Here is a 16,615-nt window from a genome sequence, read left to right on the forward strand (position 1 = left end):
GGTTAGTTTCTTCTCGTTTAGGAGGCGGTGAAGTATATCCGACTCTCGCATGGAGTGCAGGACCGTGTGTGTTGGCGCTGGACAGGCGACCAACGCTACTTAGCGTGCTCGGCCTACAAGGCTTTCTTCATCGGCCAACGGTCCTTTCCGTGTGCCAACCTGCTCTGGCACACAAAGGGCCCAACCAAGTGCAAGTTCTTTCTCTGGTTCGTGCTCCAGCGACGCTGCTGGACAGCCGACTTGCTCTAGAAGCGTGGCATTGCTAGCCACTCTATCTGCCCCCTGTGCGAGAAGGATCTTGAAACAACAAACCACATTTTCTTTGATTGTGTGTTCACTAGGCAGGTCTGGCACTATGTGCTATCGCCGTCGGGCTCGACGTCACTCTCTCCCTGTAGTGGTGCTTGCCTTCAGGATTGGTGGCCTTCGTCTAGAACATGCTTACCTCACCACCTAAGGTCCTGCTTTGATTTCTTAGTCCTCCTGACAGTTGTGGAATGAGCGAAATCACAGGATTTTTGACTCGAGGTTGTCTTCCGTCTTAGCAGTGAAGGAGCTTGTAGTTTCAGAAGGTCAGCTCTGGTCAGCCGCCAATGTCGCTATCTTTGGTGATCTCTTAGGAGAGTAGAGCGGTCTTGCCCCCCTCCTCCCTCTTTTGGAGTTACGTTTTTCTCAGTCACGCGTCTAGTTTATTCTTTCTGTTTTTTACCTTCTTGAGTCTCAGCCTTAACCCCGTCAGGCCTCTAGGTGTCGTGTAACAAAACTTTTTCCTATTAATATATTAACGTGCAAGTCTTTTGTGCGTTTGAGAAAAAAATTGATGATTTGACACTTTCTTTGTTGGCCAATTGTTTATATTGACACTCGTAAGTATGATATGTGGGATCATCTGAGTCAATAACAGTAGGCCATAATGTCAAATAATCGAACCTCAGTCTTACAAGTGTCAAAAGGTCAAATCCCTCGAATTTGTGTTGACTAGTTAACTTCTTTTTGGTGAATACAGATAATTGGAATGATCATTTTAAAGCAAAACCACCGATATATGACTATTTTAACAAAGCCAATGGTTTCGAGGCCATTTTTAGCAAAGACGCCCGATTTTTAGGCCAAAAGCAATTATCTCTATCCATGCAGGACTGCCTGATCAGTCTCGGCGGGCGGTGTGTTGCCGATCACACCCCACTTTGGCCTACACATGCCTCCCCGTGGCCCGCTTGCGACAATGAGCAACCTCGCCCGCCGCTAGCGCTGCAGTCCACTGCCGTGAGGTAGATGCATGGGAGAGAAGAGACGAAGAAGAGATTGACCGCAGTGGAAGGGAGAGTAGGAAGAGAAAAAAAAAGGATTGAGGAAAAAAGAATCTATTACGTGGAGTCCACTGTACGTCACGTTAGTAAAAACTGGCAAAAAATAAATCGATATTGGGATTTTTTTAAACTGTTTATGCAAATATGGGTACACATTTATAGTTTTAGGGTTAAAGTACCTCAGGCAAACTAAGGCTGCGTTCGTTGCCCCCTGCTGGATAACTTATCCATCTCGTTTTCGTTTTCCGCGCGCACGTTTTTCGAACTGCTAAACGGTGTATTTTTTAAAAATTTTCTATAGAAAAGTTGTTTTAAAAAATTAGATTAATCTATTTTATATCTTTTAATAATTAACTAATCATGCACTAATCTATTACTACGTTTTCCGCGTTAAGGTAAATTACCTTACTCCTGTCCAACGAACACGGCCTAAGTTAAAAGAGAACTCCGGTGTGTAGGCCTTGAGCTATTTCGGCCCAAGCTGGGCCTTGTTTGGGGTCCGGACCAGTTTCTGTAATATTCCTTCCTTTTGGAGGTGCTCCTCGCAAAATTCGTTAACCTCGCTTTCTTTCTCTCTCGTTGCTCCCCCTTCGGAAATCTTCGAATCCATCGTCGTAGAAGACGACGACGACGAGACTGGGCGGGGCGAGCCCCCCACCGGAGGGAGACGACGACGAGGACAAGGAGGAGGGTTTGTGTCCCCGTTCGCTGATTGATCGCCGGGCGCTCCGAATTCGGTTTCTCCCGGTGAGTTTTCCTCGACCCTTTTGTCTTTTTTGTTTGTGTTAGGTTATTTTTTGTTGTTCGTTCTGGCTGTAGTTAACAATCAGCTAGGTTTTGCCCCCGTGAATCGAGTTGCCGCGAGTCGGCGTCGGATCCTTTGGCGAGATAGGAGCGAGATTTTGGGTATCATGTGTTGCGATTCGGCGATTTCCACGGTGGCAGCTTGCCCGGAGCCTTTTTCGGTTACCGTTGCTGGATTCTTGGGGTCGATATGTTTAGGCTGCTCAATTTAGAGTTTTGCGCCCTTGAATTCCAACGATTTGATCTATTAGCCACTGGATTATGCTGCGCTGTGCCTTCATTTCGTCTCGAATTCGGGAGTGAATGTAATTAGCCTCTCAAATTTCACTCATTTATCGAGATTCAGACCTCACCTGCCAATGCGTTCACCTCACGTCTTCATGTGCTAAGAACTGGTCGAAATTTCATGTGTTTAATCCTAAAATTTGTGACTTGGTCTGGCGAATAATCCACAAGACTAAGTCTGGTACAAACAAATGGAGTTCGTCGTTTTTGCTTTGTTTTTACAGAAATGCCGGTCTTTATTTGCATCTTGGTTGGAAACTTTGACATTAAAGCCTTGTTCTCTTCGGAATTCCTTGGTTCCATCAGCTGGTGGTTCACAGCTGTTTAAACCTGTAATGTGACTTCAGAATTTTGTTCTCTCTGGTTAATGTAGTTCCTGAATTGGTTACAGTTTGTACTGAAGGGTGAGCATGGATAGGAGGGATGAGGAAGAGACGGTCCCGAATGACTCGGACCCTCTTCTCAAGAGAGAAAATGAGAAGGCAGAGTCGTCGTTGCAGCTGACACCGCTGACACCGCCTAAGCCAGCGACAGTGAGCGTATCGGAGATTGAGGATGAGGAAACCGATGGTTCTTCTGCAGGGTGCTGCCGCATTTGCCTTGAGACTGATTCTGAGTTAGGTGAGGATCCTATGTATCAGAGAGTAGTTCTATAATTTTACTGTGCAGTTAGGTTGCTTTGTTTTAATATTTGGGAATGTCTTTTCTGGGATAAATATGTCTCTGATTTTAATAAGTATGGATATGTAAATACTCAAAATGATAAGTTGGTTCTCAGATTGCAATAAGTACAAGCTATTTAATTCAACCTTCGGTATTCATGTTGCAGGTGATGAACTAATATCACCTTGCATGTGCAAAGGAACCCAACAATTTGTTCATCGTTCATGCCTTGACCACTGGAGATCTGTTAAGGTACTCTCCAATGTTTCCGCTACATTGTCATGTTATTTTGTTAAGAAATCTGATAGTAACAGACCATGTAATGATGAACTTTGAGCTTATCATGACTCACTCGACAAGCTTTTATAATGCAATTTACATGGTATGTGCTGTTGCTTTTCACTTCCAACACTATTCCATGTACATTGGATTGGTAACTGCTACTTCCGTTTTTAAATACGATGCCGTTGATATTTGGAAATAGCGTTTGACCATTTGTCTAATTCAAAAAAAAACTACATATCCTCTATTTTGTTCACTTGTTTTATCAATTAAAGGTATTTTTAAGCATGAATTATATTATTGCACATTTGCACTAAATTTTTGAATTAGACAAATGGTCAAATGTCATGTCAATATCGTCATATATTTAAAAATGGAGGGAGTGCTAACTAGCACATTGACACATCCTTCATCCTTCATCCTTGGGAGATGGAGGCGGCGAATTACCTAGAGAACAAGCAAAAACTACATAAAGAAGTGGACTGGCTGCCCGAAGAGTTACACATTACATGGAGAGTAGTGGAATTATTAGAAAGGCCCCGGGTAGTGTGTTACTATACAAACAGTGGAATATTATAGTGCAGTCTACACGTTGTGATATTTCTTATTCTGGTAGGAAATGGCAGTGCTCGTCCTATGCATTAGAACCTGGCCATTTTCTTCTTTAACCATTGTTTTCAAATGGCAGATCTGAGATCACAAAGGTGCCATCGGTATCAGCTTTAGATATACTGGCCATGATTCATTAGGAGTCAAGTTGCGTCTCTCCAAGCTATCATCTTTCAGCTTGATTTGGAGGGTACACTCTAGAGTTTTGGCTGCATTATATGGCACTTTAAAGACTTTGATCAATGGCATTGGAAAGGATGCAACCATCCTTTATAATCTAGGTTGAACTTGTGCTTCATCTATAAACTTCAGTTATTCACACTGTGATTATAATCTTCCTGACTAAATGTATTTTTTTAATTCTGTTTTTCTTTGCAATATGTTTTCGACTGAATGAAGGAAGAGTGTCACTTCTAATTTTCTGTTAATGCTTAATTTCTAGGAAGGATTTGCATTTTCACACTGCACAACGTGCAAAGCTCAATTCCATCTTCGAGTGGAAACTTGGGAGGACAACTCATGGCGTAAAATGAAGTTCCGAATATTTGTTGCAAGAGATGTTATGCTTGTGTTTCTTGCTGTACAACTTGTAAGCATTAACATTTGGAAGCACTACTTTCCATATTTGTTTTGAGTTTCATAGCTCCCAGACTTTGGCAAAATTATTGCTAAAGTACATAAGTCATTGTATTGCGAAACAAAAGGCTATAGATTTTAGAGGTTAGATTCCTAGCGTTATTATCGTAATTGAGCTTTTATAATATGGATTTTTGCTATTAATTCATGTTAAATCTGTAGTATTGCAATAGTATGCCTTAAATATATAGTTTTTGTGATAATTTTAATTCTAAATGTGTAGTTTCGCTATATTGTGTCTTAAATATATAGCTTTGTGATGATTGGTGTTCTCATTGCAGTTCTTGTTGTATGTCTAATAAACATTAACATTGAAATGCTCTTTTCTCTGCCACCTCCTGACTCCTGAGGCATCCAGAATTGTATCTTTTTCTTTCCACATGATAAGTTTGACAAGAAAACAGCAACAGGGTTTTGTTGTGCAATTGCAAATTTACATATTAAATGCTGCAAACATGCATGTTTTCATACATTTTATTTGATTAGTGTTTCACTTATCCTGTTCCATATGGTATGATATCATTTTGGTATTATGGATGAATTTTGTGCTCCAAAAAGTAGTAATATGTTTTAGGTTGTTTTGTTCTGAAATTCAAGTTAAAGTAAGAGAAACAGTTCCATTGACGCTTTTGTTTTGCAGACTATTGCTATGATTGGTGCAATCTCTTACTTTCTAGATAGGGATGGAAGTTTCAGAAACAGTTTCAGTGATGGCTGGGATCGCTTCTTGTCAAAGCATCCAATACCGTTCTATTACTGCATAGGTATCCCAATCCCTTCCTGATTGTTTGTTCCTTACCTTCACTTGTGATGATGATCCCTCTTTGTGTTCCAGGTGTTGTTGTTTTCTTCGTGTTACTCGGTTTTTTCGGGTTGATACTGCATTGCTCATCCTTCAACGATAACCAAGATCCATGCCTAGCTGGGTGCCGGAACTGCTGCTATGGTTGGGGCGTCCTGGACTGCCTGCCTGCATCTCTAGAGGCTTGCTTTGCCCTGGTGGTGGTTTTCGTTGTCGTGTTCGCCATCCTTGGTATTGCATATGGATTTCTGGCATCGACCATGGCTGTCCAAAGAATCTGGCAGAGGCATTACCACATCTTGACCAAAAGGGAGCTCACGAAGGCAAGAATTCCCTCAAGCCAGTGCTGTTCTATGCATGACAATGATCCAACCCAAGTGCTTAAACATTTGGATATTCGAAATATCTCTAAGATATGCTAAACTTTGGCATCCATTCATTCAAATTCTGTAACTGTAAATTTCATATGTGCAGGAGTACGTGGTGGAGGATCTTCATGGCAGCTACACGCCACCTAAGCTTGATCCGGAGCACGAGGAGCGGCTGAAAATGCTGAAGCTCCTCTAGCCTCTCATGGCAGTCAACAGAGTCACTGCCTGTACATCGTCCTTGCCCCTCTGTTTCGTTCCAGATTGACAAATGTCAGTCTGTTCTAGGCCACTGTAAATAGTATTACCTGTATCACCGTTCGTGTGCCGAAACAAAACATCATAGTTTGTTGTCAAATTGACTCCATCGGCTACCTTGTCGCTAACGTGAGCGAGTTTCTTCGATCATTCTGCTTGTTAAACTCTTATCAACTACTAGTAATTATATTTGTCCCGGCAATGACCTTGTCTTAAAAATCTGAATAAATTTTGGTCCATCACGTCTGAATCTCTGATATTTTCCCCTTGATATTACTAGCTACGTTCCAAATATAATACGAAATCAGACATTTTAAACTTTGATTATTAGTAACAAATCTTTTCTAAAAAGGATAACATAAGAATGATGTTCCTAAATCTATCAGCCTCATATTTTATCTTTCCACTTCTGATCTCCATTTTATGCATATAATCTAAATTAATAAGCCAAAATTTGGAGCTGATTTTCAGATCGCTCACGTATATAAAAAGATTGTTGACAAATTAAATTTTTGTACACGTATGGTTTCACTTCTTTCCTCGATAACCAAATGAAACATTTTTCCTCGAAAACCAAATGATGACCATCTTATCATATCATACAATTCCATTTAAATATTATTATAAAGTAACTTATCTGTACCAATATTATCGAAGACTGTCAATATCCCTATCCCAAGATCCATATCTAGTTACATGGAGCAAGTATTTTTATTATGATGATTATTCTAGTCCATTACACAGTAGTAGTAGCTTACAAAGTAGAACGTGTGCGACACACAGAAATAGGTGATGAGCAATCAGCCGGTGCCGGTGCCGGTGACGCCGAGGTCGGGCTTGCCGTCGTCGTCGCCGGCGCCGAACACCGGGCCGCCCTTCCCGGCGGCGTCCTCCACCTTGTCCTCCAGCCTCTTCACGGGGAGACCACGCTCGTCCTCGCTCGACCGGAGCTCCGTCCTCGCCGCCGCCGGAGCCGACCGGTAGGTGGTCGCCGTGAATGCGCCCTTGGGCTGTGCGCCCTGCGCGCCGGACATCTCGATCGAGTCCGCTCCGAACGCGAGTCCAAACCCGAATCGCGTGTGCTCGTTGATTGATTCTAGCAGCAGCAGCTCGGTGTTCAGATCAGCACGCCGCTCCCCTGCTTAAAAACCACACGCGTCGTCGACTCGTGTGTGTACGTGGCACTTCTTGGTGTTACGGTGTGCTCCAGTGAATGGCTGCCGCGTGGGACCGGAAACACAGGGACGCTACACGTGTCTTGCGCTTTTTTTTTTGGGTTGGAGTCCACCACGGGGGCCGGCCATGGCGATGGGTCGATTTCATCCATAAACATTAGTAAAATTAATACCGTCATGGGTCAGAAAATTTTCTCATACCCATATTCGTTTAGGTAAATATTATCCGCCGGGTCACCCATATACCCACAACAGTTTAAAACAATCTAAATTGCATAGTTTTTATATAGTATATTACAACAAACGCTAGATACTTAGGACATTACATATTCATATAATATGGTGGAAAATGTATTTAAATACCTATGGTTTTGGTTAATGGGGCTAGACTAATTTGATATTAGACCATAAAGGACATTTAAACTTGTAGGTATTTATTACCCATGGGTAAACGGGTACGTGGATCGTTAGAACATTTTCATACCTACGTATCTATCAGGTGAAGGTATTTGTCCGATTACTTACGCACGAATGATATATTTAGTCCTATACCCGCACTCTAATAAAGTAAATACCTGTTGGATCTCGGGTAATAGGCGTTGCCATCTGGGCTAGCTTGGGTTCTTTTCTCACAGCTCGGATTACATTCCTAGTTCAATAAGTCCATGATTTTTGTTGGAGCACGTAACCTCCACGGCTCTACTCCATACAAAATCTTGTACTCATGGCCATTTTAGCTAGTAGATAAGATACCCTATTAGCCTCTCTCTTTTTATCTTATTTAATTGCATAGTTTGGAGGCATTGCATTTCTTACTTTAACAAATATCTCGGCCCAAGACAATCTCAGTGGGGTCTTCTTCTCCAGAGCCTGTATAACCTCGGCATTATCGGTTTCAACTTTCAAGTGCCAAAAACATATATATCCACTCCACTGCCACCGTAAGTCCTTTTAGACATGCCAACGCCTCCGCTTGCACAACCGAGCTACACAAATGGAGGGTTTTGTGTGCAGCCGGTAATACGAGACCTCGGCAATATCCCTGACAATGATTCCAACACTTGCTTCCTAGTTTCTTTCATGAAAGCGGCATCCATATTTACTTTTTAGATTGAATTCAAAAGCCAAGATAAATATTTAAACGGTAGAGTTTCTGATGTCAAGAACGGAACATTTTCACCGAAAAAATCTAAGCAAAAGCAATAAATTTGGAATGGGAAGGCAACTGCTAATTGGATTGAAAACCGATCTGTTTATAATAAATCTTAATGAAAAATTCTGTCAAAGTTATTTTTTGGGCTTTGACACCCTTTCATTCCAAATATAGATATAGTATTATCAAAATAGATAGATCTGTTCAGATTCGTAAAACTATATGATAATGTATAATCGTATTATCAGGCTATGTATTTTGAAATAGTTGCAAGTTGGAGTATACAGCAACCTAACTAAAAAATCGTTTTATCATCCAAATTATTGAGTTTCGAATCCTTCCAAGATTCATGAAAGTGTTACCAAGCCACAGCCACAACTAGAGGTTTGGGTTTAGACCTATTTTTGTTCTAGATCTTTTCAGGCGGAGTGGTGACGTTGTTCCCCTTTCCAACTTTAGCTCGCCAGCCACCGTTCTTCAGCTCATGCTTCCCGCCTCCGAGTCTAAATCCTTTGCAGTATTACACCTATAGCACTACTCACTGACATGTGAGCCCCACGGCCTATGAAACCAATATGTCAATCTACACTATGCAATGCTGCAGAGGATTTCATTTGCGCCCCCTTCTCATCGCTCTTCCAGAGGCCTCTGCATCTATTGGCTAGGTGGGCACGTACCATTGGATCCAGTGACCCCCGATGTCCACATCAGTTGGTCGGGATGACTATACTCCCTTCATCTTAAAATAAACTAATCTTTCACTTTTTACCTACAATGTTTTAAGTTTTCATCTTATTTAAATTTTTTTATGATTAACATTTTTGTTTTTATTAGATGATAAATTATGAATAGTACTTTATGTGTGACTATTTTTTTAAAATTTTTTGAATTTTTTTCAAATAAGACGGATGGTCAAACGCTAGACATGAAAATCGAAAGTTTGCCTTTTTTTAGGGATGGAGGGAGTACATGAGAAAGATTCACTAGAGGGCAGTTCGCACTAGGTAAAATGTATCTTATTCCTTTACACCAGTTGATTTTAAGTTGCTTTTATTGTAGTTTATTTTCAACATTTGAACATAAATTCAAAACTTCTAACCGCAAATTATTTGTGTTGATTCTTTTTGTATTATTTTAGTTTTCAATATTAGTATCAACGTTATATATATTGGCATCAAGAACTAACAACTCCTCGGAGTTCTTATTTAGCAATATCATGTTAGTGATATTTTTATCACTTTATATGATAAAGGAAAATGTACGAATCACCCTCCTGAATTATCGCGGTCAGCCGAATTATCCCCTTAAACCCAAAAACTAGACATTATTTACAGTAAAATTTTAATATTGGGGAAATTACCCACTCGACCAAATCCAAAGCGGTTTTTTCATACGTGGCATACATGTGACAGTCCATTCAGTATTTTCTTTTTTTAATGGTGGGCCCACCTATCATAACACCATCTCTCACCCTTTCTCTCGGGCGAACGGGGCGAGGGTGTGTTGACGGACAGCGCGCGCACGGTGGCGGGTCGACGAGCTCGACCAGCCCACCGTCCGCACGGCCTCCGCCGTCACCCCCGCACGACATGTGTGCCGACTGCCCTTGCCCCCGTTCGCCCGAGAGAAGGAGAGAAAGAGAGGGGGTGATATGATAGGTGGGCCCCACTATTAAAAAAGAAAAATACTAACTGGACTGCCTCGTGTACATCACGTATGACAAAACCGTATTGGATTGGGTCGAGGGGGTAATTTGCCCAGTATTGAAAGTTCAGGGTAAATGATGTCTGGTTTTCGGGTTTAAGGGACAATTCGTCCAACCATGATAATTCAAGAGGTAATTCGTACCTTTTTCTCTGATAAAATGGTTTATATAAATAAAAATATTTAGTCTAAAAGGCCGTCAAAACTGTAGAGCTAGCCCGATATCTTGATGTTGTTTTTGTTTGTTAAATGACATGAAAACTGAATCATAGTAATCTACTCCCTCCAGTTATGTTTGTTTGACGTTTCGGACAAGTATTTTACCCTGTTTTCTTTGTAATTTGCTTATCCTGAACGTCAATTAATTATGTCCGGAGGGAGTAATTTCCATTGAAATTTTATTTCTTATTACGAAGCAGACGTATTTTGCTAGTTAACGTATAAAAAAACAAATGCAGGATTCATCATATGTGTACAAAATATACGAAAAAAAAATTCAGGAAGTGTAACATACCCAAGTCCGTAAACCCGAGAACTAAATTTAACTTAAATGCATCATGTGGTTGGGAGTGATTTTAATTGTTTTTAGATCTTAATCATCTCATCATCACATGCAATAATAGACCTAGAGTCACAAAAACAATTAATTTGGTATTTATGTGCCTTCAAAAAAATTCTGCAAAATTCTGAAAAATACCTTGATATGTCATAAACCAACCCACAAATTTTCATAATTTTGAATTAAGGTTTGATAACTCTTTGATTTATTTTAATCTCTCTAAAAACCTGAAAACTGTTAGTAGATTCAAACTTGCTTTCTTCGAAAAATTTATTTAAAAACCTCTTTTAAAAGTTTTGTTTCAGCCAAAGTCTTCTACTAACTTTCTTCTAACACCAAGAGGAGTGGCACACGCTGGATCGCTATCTAACCATTTCTTCTCACCCTCCAAAAATCATTTGCAGCCAACTCTACTTAGCCTCCAAGCTAGATTTCAAATTTCTTTTAATGACAAGTGGGCTCCACACCCCTAGGATCCATATGACAGCCTCCCACTCTCTCCTCACAGCCTCAACCGTGCCCCATGGCCAATGGAAGCCCAAGAAACCCCATCATAGAACCAGCCACCTTCTCTCCCTCTCTCAGTCTTTGTAAGCATTTCGTCGAACACCTGTCGGGCATCTTCCTTGGAGTGGAGAAAACAGCACCCCTAGCTTCCCACCATGCCATGCCGGGCTTTCTCCACGAAGCTAAGATGTTAGCCGATGCTGCTGGTGGGTCTAGACAACGTGTCTCCATACCCATCGTCCACCTCGCGCCATTATCCCCAATCACCACCCGGGTACCACTCCATTGAAGGTAGACGAGGCCGTTCCGACCAAATCTCCGCGCCCAGACCAAATCTCCTCCTCCACTACTCTTCCACGGCACGCTGCACATGTCCTGACGCGCCCAGACGCCCTGTTCCATCGTCGCACGGCTCGAGAACGCAGGGACAGAGCTTAGGCCATGGACCGAGTTCACGGGCACCGCATCCAAACTCCACCTTTAAACCAACCCTCACACCAGCAGGCTCTCCTACCTCGCCTCTTCACGTTCCAAGCGAACTCCGGGAAGGAAACCCCTTGGGATGGCCGGAACGCGAGCGCCCATGTCGGCGCCGGCGAGCCCACGTCGCCATTAATCTCTCCCTGGTGAGTCTCACGAGAAACTGTCCGCGTCATCCTTCTTAGCATCCCTCAGTGAACCCATTTTACCCTTGTGCTCAGACGAAACACCACCGAGCAACGCCGCCTCTCCGACGTCCTTCGCGTCGAGCACAACACCGTCGCCGCTGCCCTCACCATTGTCGACGCTTTTCCTCCTGGCCGGCCATGTTGTAAGCTCCCTGGAACCTCTAGGTACTCATTTCATGCCTCATTCTAGCCGGATCAATCAAGAATAGCAACATGCACCGTCGCCCAACCGCAGGCTGCCGCTCGCCGTCGTCGTCGGTGCTGCACAGGCCACCGTCGTAGTCGCCACGACCACCATTAGATTCGCCTTGACCTCCTCTCCATTTTCTCTGTTGATCACAACCCCATCCGAGCTTCGGTTCGCCACCGGCGACCCCTAGATCGAGCCAGGCATGGCTGCCCCTCCTGTGAGCCCGACCAGGGACCTCCTTTGGGGAATTCGACTAAAGCTAGAGTCCTATCCGAAAACTGCCTAGAAACATATTACTGTAGCAAGGGAGTGCGGGTTGATTTCCTATCTTCCGAGGGCCTTTTTGCAAAACGCCCCTCACTTCACAAAATGCCATTCACTGACATGTGGGCCCGGCTGAAATTAAATTTTGAAAACTAATTTCTATTTTTTTTAGCTGAGAATAAGCAGAACTTCAAAATTTTGTAGAAAATTCATTTTAACTCCAAAAATTATGAAACCAATTTTGTTAGATCCGTGGAACTGTGAACTATTTTAGAAAAATATAAAACTTGGTACTTTTTTGTACAAACTTCTCCTTTATTTTTGTTTTACCCTAAATGTCTCCTAGAGCTTGTTAAATCCATAACAAATTGAAAATAGGTCTAAAAATTGTGAAACCACTTCTGTTAATTTTATAAAATCATGCTCTGTAACTTTGTAAAAGTAATTTTCTTCACTTCTGTACAAAAATGTTGCTTAATAAAACTTAGCCCTTTTTAAACCTTTTTAATTATTAAATGCATATATCTGTAAAACAAAGTGATAAAATAAAAATTCTTTCACTAGAGGCCACCTGAGACCAGCACACACTCACCGCATAAGTCTCATGCATTTTCATGCATTTTTGGTTTTTATGCATTTTTGTATCTATCGTATACGCGTATTTTGAATAGATGAAGAATACGTCGAAGAAGAAGAATGTGAGTTTGTTGAAGACCAGGTTCAGGTGTTTGCGGACGAAGGCAAGTCAGCCCCTCCTTTGACCACTTTGATCCTATGTTTTATTGGGCTAAATGATTCTGTTGCAAACATGCATACATTAGCTACTATTAATTTTAGTAAAAGAAATTATATAAATGTGGGAATGGTAGATATGACCTAATTGCTACATAACCCACCTTGAAATATTGAATCTTTGCTGGTTGTAACCATAGGGTGCTCTTGGATACAATTATTGTGTTATTTGGGATTATGCTATGCTTATATTGCCGCTATATGCTTATATATTCGGTTACCGCCTTACAAATTACTCATTTTGATAAATGTTATATGTGAAAAAGGTTATTTTGATGCTACTGGACAAAATTTTAAATGTGTGAGTATTGTGAACAGAAAATGGAGAAAACTTGTTTTTAGACTTGGGCGGCGAGTGATGTACATATGGTGGTAGATGTGCACCGATAGGGGGAGCGTTCGCCCGGGTCGATTAAAGACCTCACTCTATATCACCAACTAATGAAAACAGTACAAACCATATATGCTAAGTATGGGCTGGTCTTAACCTATTAAGTTGTTTAGAGTTTAGCCTTGTATCTTGGTAGGCCGAAGAGTATGGGTTACCGGGTTTTGGCAACTTATCGGAACTTTCTATGGTTTGTGATTTGTTGAAATTGATTAATGACATGTGGTATGTGATGATTTGAGCGGGTAGTCTGTCCAATACAACGGTGCCGTGCCTCGTGAGGGATTCCGGGTAGGGTTCCTTACGGCGCTAGGTTAAAGCGTGGGCCCGCTACCTAGTGACGCTACTTTGCTAGTAGCGTGGGTAAAACACACATTGTGCTGGTGCAAGGCTAGACAATAAACAATGTAACGGTTTCGTTATGACCTCTAGGTCACACTCAATGTGTAGAGTGTGGTGATACCGACGGGTATCGGATAAACTAGAGCGATCCATATCATGTGGGCTTAAAAGTTGTACAAACTCTGCAGAGTCTAAAACTAATCGATTAGCCGTGCTCACAGTCATGAGCGACATGTTGAAGTGTCATGAGTATAGTTTGTGATTTTGATAAACTCTTGTGAACTTGAAAATGGTTGAAATGTTTTGTTGGTGAACTTGGGCAAAGTTCGGTGAATGGTGATGATATGATGGTAAGTGGTGATGATCTACCTTGAGGGGTAGATGTGTGTTATTTATTTATTTACATAACAAGCTTTACTTACTCTATACTATTGTTATAAAATTTCCGTTGCGAAACATGTTGTGAATAAAAATTGGCATTTATGCAAAAATTTACCTATACACAACTTATCCTTGAATATGACCAACATGTAGCATGCTAGGGTTGTCACCGACTTGCTAGTACATTAATTTGATTAATGTACTGATTTCTTGCTTTCTTTTACTTGTTTTTGGCTCAGACTCTGCTACAGTTAATGACTATTTGGATGAGGAGTTTGATGCAGCTTGTGATTTCCAGGATGGTTCTAACTAGGGATTACCCTAGCCAGTTTGCCTATGGGCTTTTGGGTAGCAGCTTACCGCATGAACCAATATGTATGGCTTGTCGCCAAGTACTACTTAGAACTTATTAAGACTATTTATGCTTTATGCTTAGAACCACTTATGATTCGGATATCATGCTTGAGATGATTTATATGAGACTATGTTGCATTCCTGAGCGACTAGTCCCACATGAGGATGGGTTTGAAATGGTTGAGATAACCGGGGAATATGCCTTTGTTGAGATCGAGTCTCTGGGGTACGCTTCTGGTCGCCACCATCGAGTGGTTGACGGGCGTATGACGTAGATGACTGACGTGGCTATTCCAATGGTTATGTCTTCTATTTCATATCCGATGGCTTAGAGCCTTTGTAGTGCCCTCTTCAAGACATGTCAGGGTCTGCGATGAGGTTGGATGGATACTGTAACAATTTGGGTTTTATCTGAGACCTCATCCATCCAGATATTTCGCGCTGATATGTCTCGGAGCATTGCACCACCTAGGCTTTGGGATGTCCTCACAGAAATACTCTGTTAGATATGAAACTGCAATTCATTACAAACTTTTTCAACACGATAAAATCCTATGTGTACCTTAACAGAGTTTTTCATGGCATGCATCTTTCCCACCTATTTGACCCAAAACCGGAAATTATAAACACATATATCACATAAATAAACACCACTTTTCAGGCCCTGTCAATACTTTTGGTAGCTTCAATAGTACCTTTTGGATATTTAAATTGAACCCAACTTTCACCTACACCAAACTAAAAATCAATTAGATTAAAGTTTGCAAAATACATGCACTTTGATCAAACTATTACAAAATTATATATTTAAGATTGTACATCACACACATACTTTTCTTAGAAAACTACAAACTGAAAGTCCTTTATTGCAAAACTCCAAATTTTATGATAAAGTTAATGTTAAATCAATAGTTTTATGATATGATACAACGTCTTAAATATGTAGTTTTGTGAACATTTGGCGTTTAATTTTTAGGTTTGTGATACATGGGTTTTAAATCCATAGTTCGGGATAGTTTGATTTAGTGGCACAGTGAAATTTAAAATTAAATACTAAAGAATTAAAATACATAGACAATCTTTAAACTTGAGAGCGAGTGTCACTTAGGCCCATCAACTTGAAAACTACATATCTAGGTCCATAATCTTAGTTTAATAATTCGCAACAGTCCAAAGCTCATTTGATCTAGGTTGACACCCGACGTGGCAATCCACGTAGAAACAACATTTGTAATTTACCCCTCCACGATAAAAAATACTGGAATAATTATAATTTAATCCTTGACGGTACAGGATCTCTATAGAAACTCTAAAAAATCCCCTAACCCCTCACATCCCTCCCATTCTTCCCCAGCCATAGCATGGAAAGGAAAGCAGCGACTGGTGAGGGAGGGGTTAGGAGATTTTTTAGGGGTTTCTACAGAGGTACTGTACCATTAAGGATTAAATTGCAATTATTCTAGCATTCTTTATCGTGGAGGTGGTAAATTATAAATGTTTTGTCTACGTGGATTGACACATCGGGAGTCAGTCTAGGTCAAATTAGGTCAAATAAGGTTTAGACCCGCTACGAATTATTAAACAAAAATTATAGATTATGCAGTTTTAAAGTTCATGAACCAAAGTGACACTCGTTCTCAAGTTTAAGGACCGCCCATATATTTTTCTAACTAGTGTGGACACTCTTTTCTTCTGACAAATAATTCCATGACTATTGCGGAATACAAAGAGGCCGCGTTCGGAAGGCCCCCTTAGTAACTTACCTTATTCGTTTTTCGCGCGCACACTTTCCTAACTGTTAAACGGTGTATTTTTTTAAAAAATTTTCTATAAAAAAATTGTTTTAAAAATCATATTAATCTATTTTATATTTTTTTAATAATTAATAGTTAATTAATCATGTACTAATGTATTACTGCGTTACGTTTTGCGTGCAAGGCACGGGTTAACTTATACCTGTCGTGTTGAACGCGGCCAGAAAGCGTGGCCGTACCGTTGATCCACTTATCCATTTTCTCGCCGCGGCACCCCTCCATCCGTCCGTCCGCAACCCATCGGACAGCCACCCGAGCCTGCAGTGCACGCCGCGCCGCATCCTATTCCTATCGCGATAGACTCGCC

At 41.1% G+C, this 16,615-nt stretch overlaps 2 protein-coding genes across 3 annotated transcripts; one reads left to right on the top strand and one right to left on the bottom strand.

Annotated features, from left to right (window-relative positions):
- The first annotated feature begins 1,843 nt into the window (after positions 1 to 1,843).
- LOC102718478 lies at positions 1,844 to 6,258 on the top strand. Of its 2 annotated transcripts, none has more exons than XM_015839958.2 (7): positions 1,844 to 2,057; positions 2,803 to 3,020; positions 3,229 to 3,314; positions 4,396 to 4,542; positions 5,230 to 5,353; positions 5,425 to 5,714; positions 5,866 to 6,258. In XM_015839958.2, exons 2-7 carry the CDS (start codon positions 2,810 to 2,812, stop codon positions 5,956 to 5,958), a joined length of 951 nt encoding a protein of 316 aa, XP_015695444.1. In that variant the 5' UTR covers positions 1,844 to 2,057; positions 2,803 to 2,809; the 3' UTR covers positions 5,959 to 6,258. The 2 variants fall into 2 exon arrangements, with proteins under 2 accessions (XP_015695444.1, XP_006659364.1); XM_006659301.2 differs by having other exon boundaries at positions 1,845 to 2,057; positions 2,791 to 3,020.
- Positions 6,259 to 6,563: 305 nt separating this feature from the next.
- LOC107304796 lies at positions 6,564 to 7,148 on the bottom strand. The gene has a single exon (XM_015840410.1). The coding sequence runs from the start codon at positions 7,049 to 7,051 to the stop codon at positions 6,818 to 6,820; it is 234 nt and encodes a 77-aa protein (XP_015695896.1). The 5' UTR covers positions 7,052 to 7,148; the 3' UTR covers positions 6,564 to 6,817.
- Between the last annotated feature and the right edge of the window lie 9,467 nt (positions 7,149 to 16,615).

This window comes from Oryza brachyantha, chromosome 8 (assembly GCF_000231095.2).
Source record: "Oryza brachyantha chromosome 8, ObraRS2, whole genome shotgun sequence".
Taxonomy (NCBI): Eukaryota; Viridiplantae; Streptophyta; class Magnoliopsida; order Poales; family Poaceae; genus Oryza; species Oryza brachyantha.